Source organism: Thrips palmi, unplaced genomic scaffold, assembly GCF_012932325.1.
Source record: "Thrips palmi isolate BJ-2018 unplaced genomic scaffold, TpBJ-2018v1 HiC_scaffold_17, whole genome shotgun sequence".
NCBI classification, from domain to species: Eukaryota; Metazoa; Arthropoda; class Insecta; order Thysanoptera; family Thripidae; genus Thrips; species Thrips palmi.
The window spans coordinates 3506575-3527652 of NW_023144626.1; the positions used below are offsets into that span (position 1 = coordinate 3506575).

The 21078-nt window shown below is 60.4% G+C and overlaps 1 protein-coding gene across 3 annotated transcripts in view; it reads left to right on the forward strand.

Annotated features, from left to right (window-relative positions):
• The window catches only part of LOC117643322 (cardioacceleratory peptide receptor-like), a 40680-nt gene that overhangs the window by 13662 nt on the left and 5940 nt on the right, over positions 1-21078 (forward strand). Inside the window, exons 1-2 of one of the 3 annotated variants that reach the window (XM_034382164.1) lie at positions 14314-14414; positions 15749-15993. In XM_034382164.1, coding sequence (XP_034238055.1) covers positions 15859-15993 — 135 coding nt within the window. In that variant the 5' untranslated portion in view covers positions 14314-14414; positions 15749-15858. Of the gene's footprint in view, positions 1-14313; positions 14415-15407; positions 15526-15748; positions 15994-21078 lie in introns of those variants that run through there. The other 2 variants (XM_034382165.1, XM_034382163.1) reach the window with 2 other exon arrangements.

The window sequence follows — 21078 nt, forward strand, 5'->3', positions numbered from 1 at the left end:
CGACCACGGATTTTTTTCCGTGCGGCGCCCGCTGCTCTGGCCGACGGCGGGCCTCGGCGGACCGCGCCGAAGGGCTCGGTCGTGGCACGGCGGCACGGCCAACGCCAGAATCGGCGTGGCGATCAAACGGCTGTAAAACACCCGGCAGGGCAGGGCGAGGCGCGGCGCGACCTGCTGGGCCCCGCGGTGTACGCCAAGCGTCAGGGCGGGCGGGGGACACGGGGGACACGGCAAGCAATGCACCGACGGAACGGTATTGGAGCGTGAAACGTACCGGCGGCGCTCTGTATGTGTGCTGGTGTGTGCACTCGTGGAGCAGCGCTGTTTGTGCAAAGTGTAGGTGCATGTATTTGTGTATGTGTGTGTGCGCACGAGTGAGCAGGCTTCATTAGTCGGTTCTACCGCCGTGCTCCTCTGAAGGGGCCGCACGTCGCGGTTCCGTCCGAGCTAGATCCCGGACACTGTTAATGTAAGTACACCGGGGGCACGGCTCGCCCCGGCTCGGCCAGGCCACCCCCGATACACAAGGATCCGTAGATCAAAGTAAGTGGGTCTGCAAAGCAGCTCAAGCAGTCAGATTGGGCCTTACTTATTAAACCCCAACTCATGCCGGCACTGCAATTGCGTGGGGCCGAGTGTGGTGGGGCCCACTGCAAGCGGACTGTCACCTCCGAGCCAACACTGTTGGGAAGGGACCACGACGATGACAAGCTCCGCCATGGCCGGGGCAGGCAGCGCGCTGGTCTAATCCATGTGTTCAAGTCACACACACGCACACACGCTCCTGAGGCCGGAGATCACACCAACAAACATTTCCTGTTGGGAGTGAAAACAGTGAGACTGGATGGGCCGGGCTTAGGCCGGGCCAGGGCCCGAACGGCCAGCCCTTCTTGGCACAGTTTATTCCGCCCGTGATCGACACAAACTGCACACCAGCTGGACACTGAAAGCCTCCGAGGCCTCCCAAACACCGCTTCTGCCCTTCCACACCCATTCATGACGTCGTCGGCGCCGTCTGCCCGGAAGAGCGGATCCGTTGGAAGCGCGCGAGCTTTGTCAAAAGACGGACGGACGGGCAGAGAGACAAGCAGACAGCGAAATCCCCTTGCTGGCTGTGCGCGTCTAAGAGGCTCCAATAACAGGTCGTCAATACAGCACTAGGACCCTCTCCCCTCGCAATGTCTCTATTGCCCCCTCCTCCCTCTGACACACATACTCATCCTGTCTGCCTGTGAATTTGTGCTTCGCGCATGCATCATTCATCACCACAACCAAAAGAAACTTTTGACGGTGCAACGGGGAAGGTGCTTGCTCTGGTGTGAGCGCTCCGGTGTTTGATGACTAGTAGTGACGGCCCATTCATGCAGACCTATAAGAGTGTAGGCACGCGACTCGGTCAGTGTCACTGCACTGTTTCTGGATAGTCCGGGTCAATTTACTTCGGGTCCTAGGGGGCGGGCTTGCATCATGGTGCTCGCACAATGGAAGATGCAGCACGGGGACGCATTGAGGGGAGCCAATAGCCGTGTACGGCCCCATTTCGCTGTTTTGCTGGGCCTGGCCAGGGCGTCCTGTTGTTGCGGAAACCGTATCCGAGCGACGAAACAGGACTCCATCCGTACGCTGAAAGAATCCAGAGGAAAAGATACCCCGTGTGACACTAGACCGCCTGTAGAAACCCAGAGAACCTCGGAAGGGAAGCGACGGAATCATGCAGCAGCGTTTGGGAATCCTTTTAGGAGAAGCAACCAATTAATATCAAACCATGGGAAAACGTCAGCACGCGCGTCGTCCCCCCCTCGGTTCATCATGATTACTTACCGACCGAGGCTGTCCCCGCGGCCCGCGCCGCGATCCACGCCGCGACCGGTCCTGGGGCAAGGCTCCTTGGAAGGCTCCTAAAGGCCAGGGCCCCGGGGCGAGCCCCAGACCGAGGCCCCCTTCGTGACGTCCTCCGTTTCCTCTGGCCCAGTTCGGCGGTCCCCTCGGTCCCCACCGTCCTCGCCCTATCTCGCCTCTTTCCGGCTTCTAGTATCGCACGCACTGGGAGCCACACTGGGAGCCATAGTGCAGTGCCCAGCAGTCACTCCCGAATAATGAGCCGGGCGGCACGCGGGCCTCGAGTGCAGCCAACGCCTTGCAACAGTTGGCCGTATCGGCCGCCTCGCTGCGGCAAGGATACAGGTGTGTGTGGGTGGATGGGTGTGTGTGTGGGTGGGTGGGTGGTGGGTGGGTAAGTGGGTGTGTGAGAGTGTGAGAGCGGGTATGTGCCACTCCTCTACTTTGCATCTCGATAACCGACTGAAAGGTAGTCAAAAAGCGCTTCTTTCGCCCCCCCCCCTTTCAAAAAGGCCACAGCCTACACCGTCCAGGGACTGGATCTGCAAAGCGCCAACTCAGGCACGCCACCGAAAGCAAGCAAAGAAGCCTGCGCCGCTCACCCCTTGCCGGCCCGGAGGGCCTGCCTGCGCCTGCCCGGGCCTGCCCCAACCGACTAACGTTATCCCGTCGGGTCGTCGCCATGCTCGGAGGAAACGCAGAGCGACTCGGCCTCGCGCTCCGCAAAGGCGCTGCTTGCCTAACAAGCCTGGGTGTGCAGCGTGCCATGCTGTCCGGGACAATAATTAGTTTTCTAATCTCGGCGAGGAGGGCGGAGAATCCCGAGCGGAGGCGAGACGACTCCTGGCCACCGCGGTCGCCGGGCGACGAACGGTGGCTGGCTGGACAACAAATGAGAGGTCGATGGACAACCAAAGCAGGAAAGAAGAACTTGTTGCTCGACCACGGGCCAGTTGCCGGGCAACGACTGATCGCCGTGCAAGATGCTAGAATGCGTCCGCGTTGATTCCGCTGCTCTCTTTTCGACTCGCTTTCATCACCTTCCTTTCCATTGCATCGCCGGGTCCGCATAAAGCGGACGCGTCGCGCGGCGAGTGACAGAGCCTGGAATTTGTGTAACGGTGACGACGCCAAGCCACGGCAAGCCCACCGCGAGAGACATTAATGCGATCCTGTTAATTTAAGAGTCGGGGAGGGGAGCGGGGGAAGGTGAGGCGGGGTGGGGGCGAAGCACGAGGCTCGAATCGTCTCCATTAGGAGGGACGTTTACGTCGCCTTCATCAGCGCAGACGCCATTCAAGCGTGACAGCAGTATGCAAAGGCCGTGTGGGTGAGGGAGAAGGGGTTGAGGTGTGAGTATACATGCGTACATGTGAGTGTGTGTGTGTGGGTTGGGAGTGCGTAGAGGCGTGAGGGTGTGTGTGTGAGCGCACTAAAAAGTTGTTGTCAAGACAGTCACCGCACGACGGTCCCTGCACGATGCCACACTCGGCCGTCACGAGCGCTCGAGGCGTAACGCACGCCGCACCGCGCTACGCCGCCCGACTGGCAGTGTGGTAGTATCATGTCCCACATATCGACCAATCTTTCGTTACAACGGAAAGGCCACAGGCAGCCGTCGACAGCGGGGATGTTCGACGCGAGGCGCTGCGATGACAGGTTCACCAGGAAGGCAAGCCCATTTGTTGAGGCCGCGCCCGTCGGCCGATTGAAAAATCGAACCGCTCTTTTGTGAATTATATATTATGGATCGGCAGCTGGGTGGGGGCAGGCCCGGCAAGCTCGCAGTCTGCGACGGTCTGCGACAGTATTTTGGGCAGGGCGAGGCAATCCCGGTGCTTCCTTCCACAGAGCGGCAACGGCGAGTGAAATGAGAAAAAAATGCATAAAAAGATAAAAATAAAACGAAACGAAAAGGAGCAAGCAAGACGCGCGTGACGTCACGCCGGGCAAAACCGCTTCGGAAAGTCTCTCTGGACATGAGCCGAGCGGCGGGATGTAGTATTGTGGGCGAAATCGAGGCATTTTTACCTGACACGGGGATTACTTTATACGAGAGGAACGCCTCGCCCCGCCCCCGCCCCGCCCCGCACAGTGGGCCAGAAGACCGGTGGAGGCGGCCAAAATCTCGGACGCGTTTTGAGCTCCAGAGTCGCTAAATGGGACTCGAACCGAACGTGTGACCCCACCTATGGATTGCTCTCCGAACGAGGAATCCATTGGTGGGGTCACACGTTCACTTCGAGGCCTGTTTAGCGACCTCTGAATCTCGAAAAGCGTCTAGAGTTTTGGCCGCCTCCACCGGTCTTCTGGCCCACTGCGCCCCGCCCCGCCGACACGCCTACACCGATACGTCTTCGCAAGGGAAATGAAATAACTGCCCGGGTGCCGAAAGGGCGAAAAGCCGAAGGGGCGACGCTGCCCGCCTGCCTGCCCGCCTGCCTGCCCGCCTGCCTGAGCCGCAAACCAAAAATAACGTTGCAAACCCCGGCGGGCCTGTGGATATACAATACCACTGTCGATGTAGATTCGCGTCCACGCCGGCCTGCCCACTGGCACTGCCCCGGGCCTGCCCCGCAGCACGAGAACTTCTCCGTCATTGTCACAACGACTTGTTAGCGCTGCTGCTGCGAGCGGCAGGCTGGCTGTTTCGGCCAGTTCCATTTCAATGGTCAATAGGCCGCATGCCAGTGTCGGCAACTGCCCCACCTTCCAGAGTACAACGTCCACCCCCTGGGGACGGGGGTGACTATAGCTGCAAAGCTAGCGCTGTGGATTCGATTTCTAATTGAAGCACTTGACTCACTCGACACGACTGGGCCGATAGAGGAACCCCAATGCAAAACCATGCAGAGTAGTTGGCAGCCACCCCGTCGGCGTCGCGGCTGCCTCCCCCCACCCCCCTCAACACTCATTGAGAGCGACGTGCATCGCCACGACACTAAGACGGATAGCGACTGGCACGCCCCGCCCCGCCCCGCCCTGCTTGGCGCGCCCCGTGGCGTCTCTGCATATTCTTTCAGCCACCAACAGGTCCCTGATGGTGGTGCGAGGCAGTCAGGCCCTCGGCGGGCCCCTCGGCGGGCAGGGGGGGCAGGGGGCGCGGGGGAGGGGCGCGAACGGGGGGCGGTGGCGCTAGCTGAGGTCTCCAACGTCGCCACATTTATTTGATGGATGTCACGCTAACACACTCACTCACACACGCTCGCGCCCGGCTCACACACTCACACGCACGCGCACACACACTCGCATCGTCCGAGACGACCCCCTCCCCTCCGCCGTTTCCTCACCGCCGATGGTGGCGGCCTGTGACCTGGTGGGCCTGGTGGGCCTGGTGGCGTCCAAGACGGTCCGGCCCGAATCGGCCCGGCACGCGTGTAAATAAGCATCAGGCGAATTCCGTTCTTTTTTTCCCTCGCTCGTTCCTTTTTTATGTAATCGACAGGCTGGGTGACCGAGACGCGGCGATAATGGCATCCATCGAGCGGCGCCATCCTCTCTCTCTCTCTCTCTCTCTCTCTCTCTCTCTCTCTCTCTCTTCTCTCTCTCTCTCTCTCTCCCTCGCTCTCTCTCTCTTGGATCCAGCTCCGGTTCCCGCCTGCTTCATCCTGCCGAGCAGTCGCAGCCGCAGACTGATGCCGAGAGTCATTGTCGCAGCTCTGCCTCTCTCGCACCCAAGCGGGACGCCCCACAAGCGCGAGAGAGGCAGATGCGACTCTCGGAATCAGTTGCTGGTCCACCGTCCTATCCAGCTTGAGGTCCATCAGCGCCTCCGCGGCGTGCCGTTGCAGCCCAGCAGGCACCTGCCACTCCACCCGGGACTCCGACCTGACGGCGTCTCGGCGTGACAGTGTCTCTGGCCGAATCAGACGACCCCCGGCACGCCACGCCACGCTACGCCACGCCTTGGCACGCCGGCGTGGTATTTAACACGACGGCGTGATGGCCGCCAACACATTCAAAACAAGTGCGGGGCGGCACGAGTCGGTGCGACCCGCTCCGTCGGTGGGCGTGGCGTGGCGCGGTGGCGCGGCGCGTCGTGGCGTGGCACGAGCCTACACTGCGCGGCGGCGGCGCGGCCCGGCGGCGCCCCCACCACGCTCGTGTATTTTCTGCAGAAACGTACGACAGCCGGGCGGCGCGAAAAAGAATGAAGGACCGCTCTTGGCAGGACGTGGCCGCCAAGCGCGCGGGGCGCCGTAATATGTCTGTCAATCCGACTGATTCCGACGGCCGTCTCTCTCGCTCTCACGGGCGGGGGAGACCCTCGACATCAGTGCGGTGCATGCAGTGTGGGCAGCCAGCGGCGTCGCGGCGACGCTCCGGGGCCCTCCCTGCAAAGTTGCCGCACCGGACGCAGCCGCTACGCCCGCCCCGCAAACCCGACCGTCCGGCAGAACCATTTTTCTGTGAAATCCATTGTGGACGCTGGCTTTAGGGGCGGAATTTTATAATGAGGTTGGAGGAGGTGCAAGGCTGGGAGAGAAATCCGTCGCCAGGCGGCATTGCACGCTGATTCCAAGCAGCGCTTTGTCGCTCTGTTCCTCTCGCACTAATGGGGGGCCACGGTTGCGAGAGAGACAGAACACGGGGCGGAATCGCTTTGTCCGAGCTCGCGCGGCTCTCGGTGACCTGCGCAGTCTTATAAGACAGACAAATGAGCGAAGTTGCGGCCTATCGGTGTCCGATCGCCGAGCCTGCTGCCGCCAATGAGCCAACCGGTTAGCCCGTTCGACGGCCATCCCGGCCCGCCTTTTGTTCGCGTGCTTCAATACGTTTTATTGGATAATGTTCGGCTGTCATCGTGGAAAGTTTCGTCAAAAGGGTATAAAACACACTTTCGCTGAGCTACGGTCGTTCGGACGCGCTGGGTCAGTTTGCAGCACGTGGCGTTGGATGACGTCAGACCATCTCTTTCCCTAGACAAACTCTTTACAACATCGTCGGAACAAGACAGGCGCGACCCGGCACAAATTAAGACAGACTGCGCCGCCGGAGTGCTCGAGTTGGCACGCTATCGGTGTTCTCGGTTCGAGGACCCCTCTGTCTTCTGGCAGTGGTTTGGTATGCAAACGCCAATGCGGACGCACGCGGACGCACGTGGCAGCGGCAGGCCCGTTCAAGCGAACTCACACCGAAAAGCTGGCCCAGTGACGGAGAAAGGTTTCGCCCCAGAGGACCGCGCTTTTGATGTCACTGACCAATCAGTCTCTCTCTTTCCGCGAACACGCGCCCGATCCGAGGCAAATGACTGCAAGCCCAAGGCGCCCCGGTATTGACGAGGGCGCAGCTGGGGCGGTGCGAGAGAGACAGAGCGAGTGCCGGGCCGGTAGCGGCCACGGCAGCGCCGTCATCCGTCATCGGCTAGAAACGACCCGACGAAGAGAGGGAGCATTACCGCCAGTGGCTCTCAGCGCCCTTCGCGCACCTTAACGAGACTCGCAGGACGAGCTGGTCCTGCCCGAAGAAGACGGCGACACGCCGGTCTGAAGGACCTTACGCGTCGCGAACGTATGAATCTCTTCCATTTCCTCGCAAACGCTGCTTTGAAGACGTCTCGGCCGCTCTGGACCACGTATAGTCATATCAGCAAAACCTCCAAGTGTCAGTCCCGGTCAGTCCACTGGAGGAGAGTTTGCATCCGCGCCTCTTGGCAGTGTACCACCAAGCCGTGGGAACGGGGAGAGACTTCTCACTTCCACACCAATGGCTGCCTGCTTGCAGCTTTCCGGTCGGCCAGTTCGGTAATTAATAACAAAAATAAAAAGATGACGGCGGAGCTGCCTAAAGCAACCCAAAACCACCTGCCGCTGCGGGGGCCGTCAGTAAGCCACGGCACTGCAAATTTAATCGAAATCCGGCTGGTTTGCGGTTGCATAAGCGGTCCATTTGGATCACCGTGTTGCATGGAGGACTGAAGGTAAAGTCAAATCACCCATTTACAGAGAGGATCAACGGAAGTTTCCGCTAGTAAGTTGATTCGGGCGCTAGAATCCAAACAGCGTCTCATAGCTGGCAATGGCTCCACAACAGAAAGACTGTTTAGTCCCGAGTAAAAGTTATGGCTGCTCCGAAGCACGCGGCAGTGAGGGCAAACCGATTCGATTTGTTTTGGCAAGCAAAACCAAAACGGCTTCTTTGGGAAGCTTTGAGGGTAGCACGGAGTGGGTGTTCCACGGCGAGGAAAAGGGGGTGTGCCTGCGCGGGAGTACAACGTGCGTGACTCCGTCCGCCTGTCTCGCACCTCGGCCAGACAGACGGACGGACGGACAGACAGACAGACCGCAAGACGCGACACACCTTCAGTAATTACATGTCCGGACAATTAGCATGTGCTTTTGGCGGAAGACGGGCGGAGATGTGAGATTCGCCACTCTCGCCGTGCACGCCGCGCACACCTGAACGGTTATGAAGGCCCCGCCACAGCCGCAACAGCGTAGAGTACACAGGAAACGACTAGAGTGGGACCCAACGGCGGCTAATTTGAAACGACTGTCGAGGTTACTTATTGACCACCTCCATCAACTAACCGGCAATTTTTCAGTAAGCGGCCCATCCCGGTTGTCGAATCTGGACTCTGATTTTGGAGCGAACGTCACACGCAGACAGCTTGTAAGTGCCAACAACTAATGGTTGTGCAGCCATCTTTGGCACTGAGGAGCGCTTGGCCCGCCAGAGAGAGAGGTAGGGGAAAGAGAGTGTCCGTGGGTCAGACAGAGGCAGAGACAGCCTCCAGGTGGGCCACCAGATCGGCGAGTTCTGCCTCCAGGACGCAGGCTCCAGGCTGCATATAAGGTCTGGGCTCCAGGCTCCAGGGTTCAAAGCTGCAGGCGTCATCGTTAAGACACTCCAGGCCCTGCCAAGCTCAATCAGGAACCCAGGCATGGATGCTCCAGCTGAATTGACCAGGCTTCAATAGGAACCAGGTTACCAGTCTCCAGCACAGAGATGTTGCAGGATATGCAAATCCAGGCAGGACATCCGCGGCGGTGACTGGGCAAGAATGGAGAGAAAGGTGGTCCCGGCACGAGTTGGCTAGACAGAGAGGGAAATAGAGAGATAGTGAGGCAATAGGCACGGTGCCACGGCGACATTCTCATACTAACGACTTTATTATGGTGCCGCTGCTCGGTGTGGCGGCGTAGCGGCGCTGCGTTGCGGTGCAGTATGGAGATGGGACCAGTCGCCGCTCGGCGCTTCCTCTCCGGACTAGACCGGGCAAGACCATCCAGTGTAGCGCAGCGCAGCTTTTTCGGTCACAAGCGGGGCACAAGGGACGGAGCGCGTTCGTGTGTCGGTGTGTGAGTGTCTGTGCGCGTAGGTAGGTGTGTGTGTGTGTGTGTGTGTGTGTGTGTGTGTGTGTGTGTGTGCAAGCACGGGCTCTCGAAGATCGATAATGTAAACGCAGTGCAGGGCTCGGCCCGCGGGGCTTTGCAACAGCAGACTCTTTGCGCGTACACTGGCAGTGCTGATCTTGAAGTGTCGGCCCCTCTTGGCGTAAACGGACGATGAGTCGTTCGGAGTGTGACTTTGGACGGGCTAACGAGGCGCCACTTGGACCACATTCACTCTCGCTCACACACACCACACACAATCACACACACACACACTCCCTCGTACACAACAGCGCCCGCCCCCGCGCGGCCCAACAACTTGCGCGGCGCCCAGCGAGACAATAGCAGTTCGCGTTCTCGCGGGGAGCGGAACAAATATTTGTTGTCAATGAGGGAAGGGAGCATAAAGGGTGTGGCAACGAGTGGTTGCTACGCCCCCGCGTCATGCTGCCCGGACTCTGATTGGTCCAGGCGCGATCTGTGGCTCGCCTCGTCCCGAGGGTGGCCGTGGTGGTCCCCCCGCACAGTGGGTGAGAGGACCGGTGCGGAGGCGGCCAAAACTCTGGACGCGTTTTGTGCTCCAGAGTCGTTAACTCTAGGACTCAAACCGAACGTGCGACCCCACCAATGGATTCCTCGTTCGAAGAGCAATCCATTGGTGGGGTCACACGTTCGGTTCGAGCCCCATTTAGCGACTCTGGAGCACAAAGCCCATCCGGAATTTCGACCGCCTCGACGGTCTGCTGGCCCACTGTGGGAATGGAGCCTTTTCTAGCAGTGGGCCAGCAGCGCCACGTGCACTGCGACGCAGTGCTTGTTGGCTGTCTTCCCCGCAGGGTTCCGGCCCCATTCCGGAGTCTCTGTCGCACCCGTGGGGCGTCCCGTGGGAGAGCGAGAGAGACAGAGCAGGCCCCCCGTTTCGTCTCCCGGCTTAGTCAGGTTCCATTGAGCGGGAGCAGCGAGAGGCAGATTGGCACGAAGCGCCACCTCGCCGTCTCTCTCGCACCCCCACGGCACGCCGCGTGAGTGCGAGAGAGACGGCGCGGCGCTGGGTGGTCCAGAACCTCGCTCGGGACGAAATGCGTGGCCACAGGTTGGCTTCCGCAGTCACAGAGTCACCGCATCACGAGCCGCGGGGCTGTTGGGCCGCAGTCTCTTCAGTTCGAGAGGCATTTTCTACTCACTGCTTGCCTTGTGCATTTTGCTCGGTCAGGTACCATTCGTCCCCCCACCCCGCTGCAGTCACGCACTCGTCCTGCCGCGGGATGCGTTCGAGACAGAAAACAAAGGCAAAAACAAAGACAGCGGGGCGGTTGCCGTTTTACGAGTGTGGTGGCGTCGGCCGAGACAACTTGACAAATCAACGACGTTTTATACGCTCGCCGCCACCGTGTTTCTTCCCCGAAGCACTGCGGGAATTCAGGAACGGGCCGCGCGGGCCGCGCAAGGAAAGCCACTCCAACGTAAATCTTCCGCCGCCTTGCGACGCCTTGCGACGTGTCGCGAACCGGAAGTCGAATGATTTTGCCGCTCGGCAACTTTTTAAAATGGAGAGTGCTTTCCTGTTGCATTACCAGTGCAACAGCATCCCCGCCTAACCCGAATTCCATGACGCTGATCCGATTTCCGATTTCAAAAGCAGCGAACCCATGTGGGACGGGGCCTTTCAACTTTGCTCACGGAACATATCCTTTGACACCCCAATCAAAGTCAAGCGGGGTGCGGGTCCCGTTTCCACCAGCGCTCGGAATGATTGGCGCGGGACTTTTGTCTTTTTCTGATTCCTAATTTAATCCGCGGCCTGCCGGCCTGCCCCTCGAAGCCCCCTCCTTGCTTAATGGTAATCGAGCCACGCCACTGCCAACTTGACGCTAATTACCCGGGCTGTAATTGTTGCCCGGCGACAGTTGTCAACTCGATGCAAGGCGGTGACAGCCAGCACGCCCTCTCATTATGCATTATTCTCTCTCCGTGCTCTCGATGCACTCTGTCCGAGTACGGCCCGCACACGGAGTGTCGCTGCCACTGCGTTTGTTGTTGCTATTGTTGATGTTTTTCATGTTGTTGTTTTCGTTGTTGTGCCGCTGCCGCACAGGCATGCGTTTTTGTTGTTGTTATTGTTGTTGGTTTTTGCTGCTGTTGTTTGATCGTTCTGCGGGAAAGCTGGCCAGTGGGTGAAGGGGTTGTTTGAGATGATCCAAGGGGCGCTCTTTTGAACGGGAAAAACGCAGAACTTTATAAATAGAGAGAGAGAGAGAGAGCTACTCTCGGAATCAGTGTGCAGGCAGAGGCAGGCTTGCCAGCACGCTCGGCCGCCGCACCGCCGCCGCTCCGGGAACGTGACCGACGCAGCCACGGGGGCCAGCCCGCTGCATTCAGACCATTCAGACCATTCAGACTCGCTGGTCGCTCTGCGGCACTGCTTGCCCGCCCCGCGGCGCGGCGCGTCAAACGCCCAAACTTTGAGGTTGTTATCAATAACGACGGGAGAAAAACCGGCCGGGTGAAACGCACGCGCGTTGAAGCGTTGGGGCTGGCGGTGGCAGTTTCCCCGCCCCGCCCCGCCCCGCCCCGCCCCGCACGATGAATTACGCATGAAGGGAGCGCCTGGCAGGTAGGCCACGGGGTCCCTCCGCGCGCGCGCGTGTACTCCGGGATTGCCTACCTAGACTTCGCAGGCGCTGAGCGGCCCGAGCGGCCCGGAGAAACAATGGAGAACAATCGCTACGGAAAACGAAAGTGGTGCGCCGCCTCGCCGTAGTGGCCCCGCCAATCTAGGGACGGCTAGTGCGGCTTCGGGACTACACTGATAAAGGAAAAATCGGGCAAAACAAACAGCGAATTCGTCGACTATCGCGACATTGTGAAATTTCGAACTAAACCCCACGTACATTTATGTTGGAAGCTGGCCCTAAAAATCCTGGACTTTACATTGGAAATAATTGAGCGAAATCCCGTGAGGGCTGGAGCCGACTGGAGCAAATGTTGTTGATTTGGAGAGTAGCACAGCAGCAGCCAGCCAGTTCCCACGCCCCAGTCGCCCTCGACACGCGTCCCAGACAACGGGGCTCCAGGGCGAACGACGTCCACGACGAATGGGTGCTCCTCGCTCCTCATTGGCGGTAATCGAAAGGGCTCGCATTGTTGATCACGCCGCCCTGCGTGGCCCGGCCGCCCAGCCCGCCTCCGTTATTCGGACAACTCGACAGTGTTGCGGGCAGGGCAGGCGGCACGCAATACCCGCACCCCTCCGAACACAGCTCTCTGTCTCTGGCGCACTGTGCGGCGCGCCCCGCGAGTGCGAGAGAGACAGAGCAAAGCCCGTTCGGAGGCAGCCCGCAGCCGGGCGGTACATGACTGGTCGTATGAAGGGAGATCTGCCGCGGCCAAAATAAATACCGCACGGCCGCGTAATTGGGGTCCACGCCACTGTAAGCAGCACGCCACTTGACAGTGTACTGGCAGGACAGCTGCACACGCCACGCCATCAGACAGACAGACATCTTTGCAGCTTTGCTGGGATCACGGGAGGAGATCGGATGGTGGCTGCGTCGAGCACTCCATGCCGTCAGACAGCGCCCCGCCCCGCCCCGCCCCGCCCCGCCCCGCCCCCCCCCGCCCCGCGCCAGCCTCAACATGTGCCTCGGATGACGTCCCTCGGGGGCACGGCGTGGAGCCCTAGCGCGCCCTCTGACGGGAAGGGTTCGCGAGTTCCTGGTTGACCCCGCGGAACAGCGCGAGCCTCCCGAGTGCCGTGTTTATGAAACGATGAAACGCGAGGCAGCCGCGCCCTTTTGACAGGCGGGCGTCTGTCTATTTCAGACGCAAGTTAATGGTCGCCCTGACGGACTCCCCCCGACTGAGCGAACGGAGGAAATTAGCCCGTTGCCGCACACGCGGTGTATTCGCCCCTGAAAAAAAAAAGACTCGGAAAACGAGTGGCGGGCGGCAGATTCACTGCCGCGCCCCGCGGGCTGTGACACTGTGACAGCCGGACGACGGCTCGTGCATTCCCTCCAACGTGTGGGGGCCTCGGTGGGGCCCCGGCTCGTATCATCACCGACTAATGCATTCCCTGCCGAAAATTATTTGTATCGGCCCCTGCCTGCCGTGCACCACCGTGCACCCTGTTGCAAAATGCTTGCACGTCCCATCATCATGAATACACACGACACGCGCCGTAAAAAATACTCAGTCACACACACACACCTACCCCCCCCCCCCCACACACACACACAGGGAGAAAATATCAACAAGCCCAGGAGCGGCATCACGACGGGAAAAACGAAGTCACTGCGGTGGCAAATTTGGCTTGCCTGCCATGGTCATGAAGTAGCAGCAGCAAAGGAAATATAAACCTCCCCGCCATGAAAACTTTGCTGCGCACTTGGTACAAAACCACAGATGATTTAAACCATGCAGTGACTTATGTGTAGTTATCCAAGAAACCGTAAATGTTGTGCACTTATCAAAGTCAGCAGTACTGCTATATAATGAGACCAGTTAAGAATACGTTCAATAAATACTCATATGAATAGAGTACTTGTTACATGCCAAATATCAGCGCAATCATAAGGCTGCAAGCATGCAATCATGAAAATATATTTGGCAAGATAGTTACATTCTTAAAACTGCTGAAAACTGCTGAGCAATATCATAAACTAAAACAGCACATACCTGTCACAGCAACGGTGAGAAGAGGATAATCCACTGTGTTAACTCAATTCATCACAAGAAGTTTGAAAGTCAATATCACTGCACTTGGAAATAAAACACATAGAATTGAAGACAATCCAAACTATTTTCTGAGGTAAAGAAGCAATAAAGGACGACTTCTCTCTATATTCTTTCATGTTGCTTCCAGACCAGACCATGATGATAGGGTTAGACGCCCCTCAGCACACTTTACTAAGCTTCAATGCAGCGACAGGCGCGCATGTCCATTCACAACACGCACTTACACGTTTCCTTCTGGATAGTTTGATTTCTGATTTTCACGGCTGATGAAACCACAATAATTGTTTCGAAAGTTTTTGGACGAAATGAAAAAGCGAAGAGCGTGGGACGCACGCTCAAAACAAGAACCAAAACAACAACAAACAACACCCGGCAGGACCACCAACATAACAAACGTTCGCAACGGGTCAGGTCTACCAACTGAAAAGTAAACCATCGACCCACACGACCGAGTGAGGAGAACCAAAGTAGTCATCGGTTCCGGCGCAAAGTGTTCGCAGCCATGTAAGTGCTGACTGCTTCCTAACTGTTTGTGCTGCGTTTTTTTTTTTTTTGTTTGTGCGGTTCGCTGGCAGGCACAGGCCGGTCGTCCGATTTTTAGGCCGCTGTCCGCGTGTGCGTCGCCATGGCGTCGCCCTGTCCCCTTCTTGTTCGTGTTCGTGCTCGTGTAGTGGTCCTCGCGTCGCGTCGCGGCGCACGCACCGCTCAATCAAGCAAGGCCCGGCCGGCCCTCGCGAGAATGCCAAAGTACCGCGTCGCTCCCGGCCTCTCGGCGCAGCAGACCGATTCCGAGCTCCGCGTTCATCGCTCTGTCTCCCTCATACTCAAGGGGCGTTCCGTATAGGTGCGAGAGAGAAAGAACGACTCTCGGAATCAGTCAGTCTACAGGCCCGGCGCGGCCCCAGCGCAGCAGGCCGATGTCGAACCGAACTTTCGTCGCGCTGTCTCTCTCGCACCCCAACGAGACGCCGCACGAGTGCGAGAGAGACAGAGCACTTCTCGGAGTCACCTTGCAGCCCGGCGTGCACGCCGAGTGGCGAGGGCTCACCGCTTGGCGCTTTTGACAGGATCGTAAAAACACGAACAAAACCGCAACGCAGCGAGGCAGCAAAGAAAACGGCGCGACACGCGAAATGAGCGAAATGAGCCGCTGCGGGGCGGGGCGGGGCGGGGCGGGCCAGGGGCACCTCATTGCTAGAGGAGACGGCGTCGCGCTCGTTTGGGGCAGTTTTTCAGCGCGGGGCAAATGATTGTCCGTGCAGCGATGAAGACATAATGAGGAATGCTCCGCCCCGCCCCGCCCAGGGCGGGTCCCCTTGTGCCGGGGCCTCGCCACTCGCCACGGCCCTGCCACGGCCCTGCCCCACCTGGCCGTATAGGATTACTGGACCTGCACGTTTCGGGCCGCGCCGGGCCGCGCGCCCTCCACGCGCCGCCTCGCCATGGCGCGCCAGCTCGCGCCAGCAGGTGCCCTATTTCACTTAATGTTTTAATCAGTGCCTCTTCCTCGGGCTGCGATACGATCGGGGGAAGCCGGAGGCGAGGCGGCACTGTGAGTCTGAATGGCCAGACTGACGTCATCTCGCCGTCCTCGAATCTCTGTGAGATACTTTACGTAAGTTTCGCCAAAATACTTTTTGCCTCACCCTGCAGCGGCGGATGGGACTGAACGGGCCCGAGGGGTGCGGGGTGGGGGTAGGTTTGACGGTCAGACACATTTTCTTTCGGCGCGCAGTCGTGACTGGAACCCTTTTCATCGTCTGTGTTCTCCTTCTTCCCCCGAGACGCGATTTTCCTCCCCGACTTTGACGCTTTGTTTTCGTGTTTTGTGTCGGCAGGTCCGGATATGAGATGAACAGCGGACCCGCACCGCCCGCCCGGAGGGGCCGGAGGAGTCGCGACTCCGGTGTTGGACGGAACACAGCGGCGGCCTCCGCCTGCAGCAGCCATGGCCATGGACGCTGAGGGCCAGAAGGACCTGGAGCGCGCCGTCGGCTGGAACCTCACCGACTCGTGGCTGCAGGACCTCGAGCTCAACCTCACCGACCACAACACGCACATCAACTTCTACTACTACTATGAGGCGAGTGTGCGCGCCGTGCCGCGCCGTGCGGCGCCCTGCCGCAATGACTAATGTGGCGAAAACGGCGTCCCCGAAAAGAAACCGATATAGACTCGAAGGGCGGCCGTCGGCGGCACGGTCAGCCGCGGCGACATGGCTTGGGCGGGGCGGGGCGGGTTGCGGCGGCCACGTGCGTCTCGGCACCACTTTGACTTTGGCGCGCATTTGATCCTGCTGCGCCACCAAGGGGTGCGTTCGAAACCTGCTGCCCGCGGTGCACCCGCGGCGGCTAAACGGGAGTGACGGCTGCGCTCTCGAACGCGCCCCCGATGGGGGCAACCACGCGCAGCGCGCCGACGGGGGTAAAATCAAAAACGAGATTACGGACAAAAGAAAGACGCCGCTCGGTGGCTGGCCGTGCTGGCCGTGCTGGCCGTGCGGGCCGGGCGGGCCGCCCGACGGGGCGACCATCGCGAACCTCGGTGCGGGAAAAAAATGACGCTTGAATGGGGGTGGGGGTGCGGTCGGGGGCGCCGGGGCAGCGCGCCACGCCGGGACACGGCCGGACACGCCACGGCGGCGTACGTGCTCGCCGGGCAGCCGGCCGGGCCCAGGGCCTGGCCGCGGCGTGCGGGGCGTGCGGGGCGTGCCGCACGCTCCCCCTCCTCCCCTCTCCTATTATTTCTGGATTCTTTCGGCTGCAATTTCTCATCGGCTACTGTGCGCCCGGCCGGCGGGGCGGGGCGGGGCGGGGCGGCTCACGTCGTGGCCGCGGAGTAGTAAAACTTGACAAACAACGTCAACGGGAAAGGGAGGAAGGGAGTGCCTTGCCGGGTATTTCGGCGCGGAGTTACCTGCCGCGCGGCCGCGCCAACCTGAAAGCAAACACTTTGCAGGGGAGGGGGAGGGCGGCGCCGAGGGCTGACGGCGGCCTCGCCCAAATTGAATAACACGGCGCGGCCGCGGCGCTGAAGCCGAAAGCACGTCGCGCAGTGCGTGCTGCTGGTGCTGCTGGTGCTGCATGTGCGCTCAAGGACCGGCGGGGCTGCCACAGACAACGCCTCCCCGTCGAGCTTTGTCTTTCCCAGTCCGAGAACACGGGAGTACGGGAGTCGTAGACGAGGAGATCAGGCACCCGGATGCGGGCAGTGGGAGGCACGCCGAAGGTCAAGGGAGGGGCTGTTGAGCTCCACCCCCGTGGCGAGGGGCAGTAAGGCCACTGTAAGGGCAGCGGCAGCAGGGTAGTTTGATTTTGCGCCATAAACCGGCGTCCGCGCTGAGCCGAGCGTGGAGCCGGCGGAGCACAAAGACTTTCTCTGCCTCTCCCACCCCGGCCCAGGGTCAGAGTTCGTCCTTGCGGTGCACCCTGCCGAGCCGCCGAGGGCGCCGAGGGCGCCCAGGGCCCAGGGCGTGTCGCGTCGAAGCCTCAAGGCAAACCTCAAGGCTTTGGCCTAGGTATTTGGCCCTGGTACGTGACGGGCGTGGGCGGTCGAGACAAGCGGCCTGCCCATTGGCTGCCCAGCGCCCCGTCCGAGCACCCCGGCCCGGCCCGGCCCGCACCGCCGGCGCGGACAAGAGCCGCGCGCCGTAACCGTATTTTCGACCACATCGCTTAGGCGGTGCGGTCGATCGCCGAGCTGCTACCCGTCCCGGCCATAGGGCTGACGTCCCGGCCCAGGGCCCGGGGCTTGCACACTATAAAGGCGACTAGCCGAGTTCATCGGCGGCCATACAACCCCCTCCCCCACCCCTCCACCCCCTCCCCTCCCCCTCCTCCCCTCGCCGGCGTCGCGTCGCGACCGTCTGCGCTCGGGGGTCTCTGGTCAGGATCGCGGCTCCAGGGCCCCTGGCCTCGACAATTGGATTAGCTGGCGTTTCCAGTTCCGGGTGGAGGGGTGGGGGACCATGTGTGATGAGCCTAGGCCACTTGTAACGGCAGCATCATGCACTTCAAACTCTTTCAAAAATACTTGTTTTGCCTCTCAACTGCACCCAAACAAGGCCGAAAACTTACTTTTTATCCCGTTGTTTTATTTCGCGGCATTTGGCGAATCCCTGCGATATAACTCACTTTTCCTCTGGAAAAAGGAGGCGTCAAGTTCAGGGCCGCCCACTCCAGACTCCAGGGCTTGACATTGCGCGAGCCCGGCCGCCTCTCGACGCGAAGCGAAAGGACACTCACTCATTCATTCACTCATTTTTATTTATTTGCTCCGCGGCCTGCGGCGGACAGTGAGTGCTGGTCACTCTAGTGGACACGATGGTGTCGCCTTTTATTTGCGCGTGTGGTTTAGTTTCATGCCTCTGCAAAATGATGCGGCGGGGATCATCGCTTCGGCAAAATCCCAACAAGAGGACCGAAAGAGAACTTTCCCGCGATGCGGCGGGGCGGGGCGGGGCGGGGCGGGGTCAAAAGAACCACTAGCCGGAGCGGCGCATTCTGGGCGGCGTTCGCCACGTCCGTGATGACATACTTTGACGACGCTTTTTTTAAGTCTGAAAGTGGCGAGTGGGGGCGCCGGGCCGCGCCGGGCCGCGCCGGGCTTGGCGCTAGGGGTGCCAACCGGCCACGACATCGCCGACTGCATTCCCCAGCTAGCCAGTGTCGCGTCGCCAGACACGTGACCGAGGGTCTGTCTCTCTCGCACCCCTACGGGAAGCGCCATGAGTGCGAGAGAGACAGAGCGACGAAACCGCCACACTGTTCCGAGCCAATCAGACAGCGAGAGGAAATTTGGCCGTTGGGTGGGTGGCCGTAAGAGGAACTTTGAAGGCTGTGGCTTCGGAACAAAGCAGATCAGTGCCTGAGACTCCCTCTGCGGTGGCCAGACGAGTCGTGCGGCGTGCGGCCATGCGCGCACCGCACAGTGGGCCAGAAGACCAGTGGAGGCGGCCAAAACTCTAGACGCGTGCAGAGCTCCAGAGTCGCTAAATAGGACTCGAACCGAGTGTGCCTCTCGGCAGTGCCCTCTTCAACTTCCACCTGCACTGCCAACAAGCCGTAGACTGCGACCGATGTGCGTCGCAGGCACAGCTTCCTTCCCTGCCGGCCGGCCGGCCCGAGCGAATGCGCCGCCGTTGCGCACGTCTAGCGCCACACTTTGACAAATAAAATATGGCCTCTGTGGCTTACGTGACAGATTCTTTTCTTTCTCGGGACGTGAGTATTGTTGTGGGGATTTGGATCTGCCGCGCCGCGCGTTACAGTGAGAGGCTGCGTGGGCCTGCACGCCCCGCCCCGCCCCGCCCACTCGGCTGAACCATATTAACTCGTCTGGGCGCTGCGGCGCGCTGCGGGTGTGCGCACACTGTGCGGGGCCCTATGCCACTCACAGCGTGGACTCGATTCGCCACGAGGGGCGTCACATCAGCGACTCCTCGTGTTGTCTTTTTATTTTCCATTTAAAGAGACAAAAACACGGCGAAACTGTTTTCCTGCTGTTTATGATAATGTGCCGGCTCCGCTGCGCCTCGCACTGCGTGGGAGGTGGACGTCGGGGAGGGTGGTGGCCTGGTGGGTGGTGGCGCGGCGTGGCGGTGCGTCGCCACACGTCGGCACCGCGTCCAGCGACCTCCTCGCCCCGCCGCCGAGGCCCTGCCGCGCTGCCGCCCTGTGTTGCGGCCACCTCTAATGCAGACTGATGGAGACGTGCCGCCGTTCATCTCGGGGTATTATCGGCTTGTTGGACCGCGGCGGGGCGGGGCGGGCGCGGCGGGCGGGGCGCGGCGCGGCGGGGCGGGGCGGGGCGGGACAGAGTCGGCCTCGATGTTTCGTCCCATTCGAGAACGTCTTATTTTGGACTCCCGCGTGGACTCCGTCTAAACAAGTGCATCAAAACGTGCACTCAGTTCAAAATAAAAGAATGGAGTGGAAAAGCAATTAGAATTAATGCTGGTAATTTTGGCGGAAGTGCTTGGCTGGCGTGGGAGTGGCGCTCACCGGAACAGACCCCGTCGTCCGGCGAGGCGAGCATGGCTCTTTGTGTGCCCCAATCAAAGTCCGCGGCGCGGCGGGCCGCCGCTGCAGCCTGCTCTCGGACGGTGTGCTGTCTCTCTCGCACTCATGGGGCGTGCCGTGGGGGAGAGAGACAGAGCGACGAAGCGCTGTGCGGAATCAATCCAGTGTCCATCCCATGCGGCCCCTCCCCCTACAGTGTGCCCCCCCTCCCCCGAGGGGTTTATGGACATGCCCTAATCGGCGGGGATGCCGGTGCACAGTGGGCCAGAAGACCGGTGGGGGGCGGACAAAATTCTAGACGCGTTTTGAGCTCCAGAGTCGCTAAACGGGACTCGAACCGGACGTGTGACCCCACCAATCGATTGCTCTCCGAACGAGGAAACCATTGGTTGGGTCACACGTTCGGTTCGAGTCCCATTTAGCGACTCTGGAGCTCAAAACGCGTCCATAATTTTGGCCGCCTCCACTGGTCTTCTGGCCCACTGTGTGGCGTGGGTGCTGACGACGGCGCTGACGGCGTTGACGGCTCGGTCGCGGCCTCGCGAGTCGTGGCTGGGCGGACTGCGCTGGCTACGCGATGTCGCGCGAGATACCCTGCGAACGGTGAGCCGGGCCGCGCGGGCCGGGTCGGGCCGGGTCGCGCCACCCTGCGCCCCTTGACATTGTAAGTACTTTTAGTGCACCATAAAGAGTTTAAGGGCTGGCCCTCGCCGCACCGCCCCGTCCGGGCCGGGCCGAGGGCCGCCCTCCCCGCCCCACCCTTTCGCGCCCATACACGCATTCCGAGGTTGAGAACCTTGCCGAGACAAAACGGTGGCGCCGCTTGCATCAATCTTGTTTTTGTCTCGCTTTTTCTGCCGAATATATTTTCAGCAAGTTTGCGCGGGGCGGGGCGGGGCGGCCAGGTCGCTGCGAGTAGGAAACATCGCGGCCTCACTTCGCCAACTGGGAGAGGCGGCGCTGGCGGCGCGGCGCGCAGGAGAGTCCTCGAGCACGCCAAGCCACGCCAAGCCACGCCACCCCAGTGTAGGGGCGCGGGGCGGGGCCGGCCGCCGGGGCACCCCTCATTTCTTATCAGCTCTCTCATCTCTAATCCCCCCCTTCCTCTCTCCCTCTCTCCACCATTTCTCCGCTTCACCAGGTTCACC